This window comes from Balaenoptera physalus (genome assembly GCF_965194825.1).
Source record: "Balaenoptera physalus genome assembly, chromosome: 6".
Classification (NCBI taxonomy): domain Eukaryota; kingdom Metazoa; phylum Chordata; class Mammalia; order Artiodactyla; family Balaenopteridae; genus Balaenoptera; species Balaenoptera physalus.
The window spans coordinates 73,927,338-73,933,527 of NC_138885.1; the positions used below are offsets into that span (position 1 = coordinate 73,927,338).

Below are 6,190 nucleotides of genomic sequence, written 5' to 3' on the forward strand. Positions count from 1 at the left end.
TTTAAACAGCCATTTGCAAAAAGTTTTTTCATCTTTTTTTTGTCTGGCCTTTTTCACTCATCCTAATTATTCTGTGATTCGTCCATGTTGTCGTGTTTATCAATAGTTCATTCCTTTTTCTTGCTGAATAGTTGTATCATATGAATATATCACAATGCATTTATCCATTCACTTACTGATGAGCATTTGAGTTCTTTCCAGTTTTTGGCTATGACAAATAAGGCTACTATGAACATTTGCATAAGCCTTTGTATGGACATGTGTTTTAATTTATCTTGGGTAAATACCTAGGAATGAATTGCTGAATCATATGGTAGGCATATGTTTAAATTTCTAGGAAGCTGCCAACCTGTTTTCTAATGTGGTTGTACTGTTGTTATTCCCACCACCAGTGTATGAGAGCTCTAGTTATTCCTCATCCTCGTCAACACTTGGTATGCTCAGTATTTTAATTTTAATAGCTGTGTACTATTATATCCCTAGCAATACATGATGTTGAGTGTCTTTTCAGTGCTTATTTGCTATATGTATATCATTTTTGGTGAAGTATCTGTTCAAATCTTTTGCCCATTTTTTAGTTGGGTTGTTTGTTTTATTATTGAGTTTTGAGAATAAATATATTCTTTTTCTAGGATATATTTATATCTAAATATACATTTTTTTCTAGATACAATTTCTTTAGCAAGATATATGATTTGCAAATATTTTCTCCCAGTCTATGGCTTGTCTTCATTCTCTCCTCAGGGCCTTTCAAAGAGCAGACATCTTTTTTTCTTTTTGCTTTTTTAACATCTTTATTGGAGTTTAATTGCTTTACAATGGTGTGTTAGTTTCTGCTTTATAGCAAAGTGAATCAGCTATACATATACATATATCCCCGTATCTCCTCCCTCTTGCGTCTCCCTCCCACCCTCCCCATCCCAGCCCTCTAGGTGGTCACAAAGCACCGAGCTGATCTCCCTGTGCTATGCGGCTGCTTCCCACTAGCTATCTATTTTACATTTGGTAGTGTATATATGTCTATGCCACTCTCTCACTTCATCTCAGCTTACCCTTCCCCCTCCCCGTGTCCTCAAGTCCATTCTCTACGTCTGCATCTTTATTCCTGTCCTGCCCCTAGGTTCTTCAAAACCTTTTTTTTTTTTTCTAGATTCCATACATATGTGTTAGCGTAGGGTATTTGTTTTTCTCTTTCTGACTTAACTTCACTCTGTATGACAGACTCTAGGTCTATCCACCTCACTACAAATAACTCAATTTTGTTTCTTTTTATGGCTGAGTAATATTCCATTGTATATATGTGCCACATCTTCTTTATCCATTCATCTGTCGATGGACACTTAGGTTGCTTCCATGTCCTGGCTATTGTAAATAGAGCTGCAATGAACATCGTGGTACATGACTCTTTTTGAATTATGGTTTTCTCAGGGTATATGCCCAGTAGTGGGATTGCTGGGTCGTATGGTAGTTCTTTTTTTTTTTTTTTGCAGAATTAAGTTCTTTTAATAGATTGCATATATAGATGTTTAGCCATACTCTTTTATCACTCTTTAAGAGTAGAATTTTATATCCAATTTACGTGCTTCAAATATCATCTTTCCTATTTGTTACAGTAAGGTCTTCTATCCAAATATCCACTTGTATACTGAGAGCTTTAAGAAAAAACAGGACACAGAGGGAGTTGCCATTTTTAGCAGCAATGAAATATCACTAACCCCTTTTAACATACCGAATTCACTATCAGAGGTGAGTGCACCACAAAGTCACCAGGTACAAAATTGCTAGTTCATTTTTAAATTAATAACTTGAAATTACCCCTGCCCCCCACCCCATTACATCCCATCTTTTTATAAACAGCAAACATTTTGCTATTTTATACATAGGCTAGCCGGCTTGTTTCAATATGAAAGTGCTAATTCATTTACAGATTTTTTTTAATCAGTTATGTAGTGCTACAATAAATGTCCAATAATCTACATAGGAACAATCTTTGATGATGAAAATGACGAAGATTGAATAAGGCTATCGATTACCTTATCTTATTTACATATAAAGAATAGATACCCAATGGTGAGGAAGAGACAGAAATCAAACAAATACTCATAGGTGTAAAAATTACATCTACCTCTGAGCTTATACTGTAAATGAGACATTTTAAATAATCCTGTAGCCCATGCCTATTTTTTCCTTGGAAAAAGAAAAGCTGCCTTCATGACATCCCCTCTTGTTGAAGATTTCCACAGTGTCACTTGAACTTTCAGTCAGAATCTTACTTTCTTCAAAAAATAAAGAAAATACTCCCTGCCCCCCAAGTTACCTCCCTCCCCCACCAAAATCCTTCTGGATTCATTTTCAGTGCCAAGTTGCATGATCAGGTCCCACCTCCTGGGTCTTTTTTGGTCCATCTATTGATCAGTTAGTTTAGAGTGGATAACATGAACCAGTTCTGGAACCACTACTAGGAGGAACACAAGCTCTTCACTACAATCACACTGCAGGAAAGTGGTAACTCAATTCATCCCTGGTGCCGGGCCTCCAAAATTGAAAGAACTTGGCACAACTGGAGCACTGAATTTGTATCCTCCATGCTTCTCAATCATTTTGGATTCATGGGCTGCTCTTCTTTGATCAGCTAGAGTTGCTATATACTGTAACTTTTCTTTGTTCTTCATTAAGACCATGAGTCAGAGCCTGATACCACACGGGATTACGATTTTGTATAGTTTGAAATATAGCTTTAAATATCTGATACCCATCAACAGGGTTATCTTCATCATCAATGATCATGGAATAGCCTTCTAGGGCAGTTTCTTCAGCATCATCTTCTTCCCAGTCTTCATCATCTCCATCTTCGCCCGCTTGCTTAGCCAGGATCTCCAAATATTCTTGTCCATCTTCATCAATATCATCTTCATCACTCCCCAGTTCCTCCGATTCATCATCATCTTCAGTTTCATCATCATCATCACTGTCATTCTCGTGTTCTGCATGGCAGGCATATGCTCTTTTTACTCCATTAAATAAAAGAATAAAAGCTGGCAAAATCTGTCCAGAAACCTGGTTTAAAACTTGTGGTATTTGTTCCATATCAATAAGAGCACATAGGCCCAGAACACACATCTTTCTGTCGTGAAGCCCCAAGAAACAATCAACATCATTAAGCCACTGTGTAATAAAATGATTTGTAACTGGTTCAATATTATTAGGGAAGTGAAGATTTTCTAAGGTGTTGAGAAGTAGGTGTGGATTATAATACAAAGCTGCAATGGCAACTTGCAGGCAGATTGTTCGAAGTTCACTTGTCTTCACCTCTCTTGTCAGTCTCTCTAAAGTTGCTTCTACGAATAAGGGAATACACTGGTCAGTGCCACGCCCTTTGCACTGCAGAATGATGACCTCTAACAATTTTGCTGCATGACATTCTGCATCTTCTCCTGCAACTCCTGTAAGAACCTTTTTGCACATACTGTATATCATTTCAAGGTACTTGGTATCAGACAGAAGTGTGTCTGTATCAACTGTTACATAATTATGAAGCAGAGGCATCGTATCTCTAAAGTAATTAAAGCCATCTTGCTGAAAAACCTCAAATACCAGAGGTAGTAGCTGCCACGTCTGTGGAGACACTTGTTGACATGTCAAACTATGTGCTAAAGAGAAGATCTCCTCGTAGAATTCTAAGACATGCTGTTGTAAAACAGTTCCAATGACCTGTAAGCAGATTCCTTCAAGCTGCTGGGTTATTTCTTTATGATCTTCAACTACACTAAGAAGTGTGTCGATGGTATTCAGGATTCCCCTAGCAATAGCTGCTTTGTCATCACCTCCTTCTTCAACTGGCCCAGTCTGCATTACTTGATTAAATGTCATTGCCAAATGTTGTGTCATTTCTACTGCAATAGGAGTAACTTCTTCACTACACTCGCAGATCATTTTCTGAATTACATTGGTAAGATCATCATTTTCTGTTTCTCTTATAATATGAAGAAGAGCCTGCATGACAGGTCTGATGAATAGTGTGATGTATTCTTTAGCTTTCTCTTGATTGCTGATCAGCACTTGAAGTGCAGTGGCAGCTTCCACTTTAACAGGCATTTCCCTATCATCAATCAGACATCTTAGTGTCAGCTCTAGGGCTGTTTGCAGGTTCTGGTCACTTTTGAACTTCACTTCACAAAAATAGTGAAGGACCCAGCAAGCCCTCGCTCTCATGTAGCCTAGTTCACTGCTGAAGAGAGGGAATACATGATTCTGCAACATATATTCCATCTGATCTTTGTAGATCTTTTTCTTCAGAAGTATTTCAGCTAAAGAGCCAATCATATGCAGGGCTCCATCTTTTTTTCGAGGATCAGTATTTGGTTCTGTAAGAAGCTGGTAGCAAAATCCCATAGTCTTTTGTAGTACCTCTTTCCTCTTACTACAAGCTGTAAACAAAAGTGCCTGGGCAGCAGTGGTAGGAGAGATGAAATCCTCAAACACATCAAACTTCATGCGTATATATTCATAGGGGTCTTCTTGCCAAAGTTCCTCATCAGCATCTGTATAGCACATCAGTGGAAAAATAACATCTTGGATAATGCCTTGTATATGAGGCTTCAGATTCTTCCAGGTGAGAGCATGAGAAACTCCTTGATTAATATAATTTAATGTCTGTTGTAAAACTCGAGGAGCCATATATTGCTTCTCCTTGTACTGATATAAACACCTTCAATAAAACTTGTTGGACATCAACAGCAAATGCCTTCAGAAATACTTCAGCAAATTCATTCTACTCCTTGGAAACATTGCCAGGGCTTCCATATCTTTCAAAAAGCCTTGCTACGATACGTAAAGCCCACTGCTTACATTTCCACCATGGTAACTCAGGTCTATCATCTTCTTCAACTTGAAGTGTTTCATTAGGTACATCCCTGTTCACAACAGTCATTAAAATTTCTATCCATTCTGTCAGGTTCTGTTGGTTTATCAGCTCCAGTGGTAGTGTATACTGAACAAGAGCATAGAAGATCTTGAAAATTTGTTTCTGGATGAGGACAGATTGATCAGACTGATCAGAAAGAAGCTGGATAAAACGGTCCTTTAGAACTGGCAGGAAATGTTGCACTGCTGCTACCAGTGGACTCCGTTCCTCTGGTTTCTTCTACCAGAACTACAACTGGCACTCTGACAGAGGTTGGAGCAACAGCTGGAACATTCCTTAGCAGGAAGATAGGTAGTCATAATTTTTCACAAGCTGATAGAGGCAAAGAAGAATTCCTAGCCAACATGCACTGTTATCAGACTGAAGGTAAAAGCCAATTTTGTCCACAATGGCAGTCCAGCGACTTGGATAATCATGTTTGATGATATGATGAATGCATGTAGTAAGTGTACCCTGATGAGCTCAGGAGAGTGGATAATGGCTTCTACAATATTTTCTCGAATACAATGTTGATCTTCTTCTGGAATAGTACAAGGGAATATATCCCCTGGTGCCGTTTCCCGATCAGGCCAATACTGTGTTATCATATTTTTCAAATAGATAACACCTGCCTGTCTCACAGGTAAATCCAGTTGTTCCCACATAGTAATCTGAAGCAGTGTTGAAACAGAATTCAGAGACTTGCGTGCTTCACTGAGCTGGCGCTCTGCGGCCTCACGCAGGGCTGGGTCCATGGTGCCCCGCAGGGCCTCGATAATGGTGTTGGGGTCCATTGCAGGGCGGACGCAGTCAAACCCAGGGCTCGGGTGCTACTGGGCCAGGAATGGCGCCGCTCACTTCGCACATGGACCCGCCGCGCTCCGCAGCGGCAACCGTTGCGAAAGGAAAGAGAAGCGCCAAGGCCCGAGATAGAACCTCGTCTCCTTGGCGTGGAGGCGGGAGATGCTCCGGCCACTTCCTGTCGGCGCAACCGTGGAGCGCTTTGGGAGATGTAGTCCACTTGGGCAGTCCGCAGCCCATGTGGCCCTGAGCTGTCGCTCCTACAGACAAGACCTGCTGGAATCCTATTAAGTGTCACCCAGAAATGTTCATCAGGAGAGTAGGTGTCCTTCGACCACCCAAGTAAATCAATGGCCCTCTGGTCTTGGAGAACAAAATTAGCAAATTCTCTTGTAAGGGCTACATAGGTGGAGCCAAAGTAAATGGTGGGATTATGGGGAGGAGACATTTTTCTTATCCAAGTCCACAGCATGAAGGAAGACAATT

At 40.1% G+C, this 6,190-nt stretch overlaps 1 protein-coding gene across 1 annotated transcript; it reads right to left on the reverse strand.

Annotated features, from left to right (window-relative positions):
* Positions 1 to 1,096: 1,096 nt before the first annotated feature.
* On the reverse strand, positions 1,097 to 5,809 carry LOC309663220 (importin-7-like). Its single transcript, XM_082466843.1, is given in 6 exon segments — positions 1,097 to 2,655; positions 2,657 to 4,704; positions 4,706 to 4,771; positions 4,775 to 5,143; positions 5,216 to 5,373; positions 5,376 to 5,809. Coding segments are annotated over 6 exon segments (3,108 nt in total). The 5' UTR covers positions 5,698 to 5,809; the 3' UTR covers positions 1,097 to 2,510.
* Positions 5,810 to 6,190: the final 381 nt, after the last annotated feature.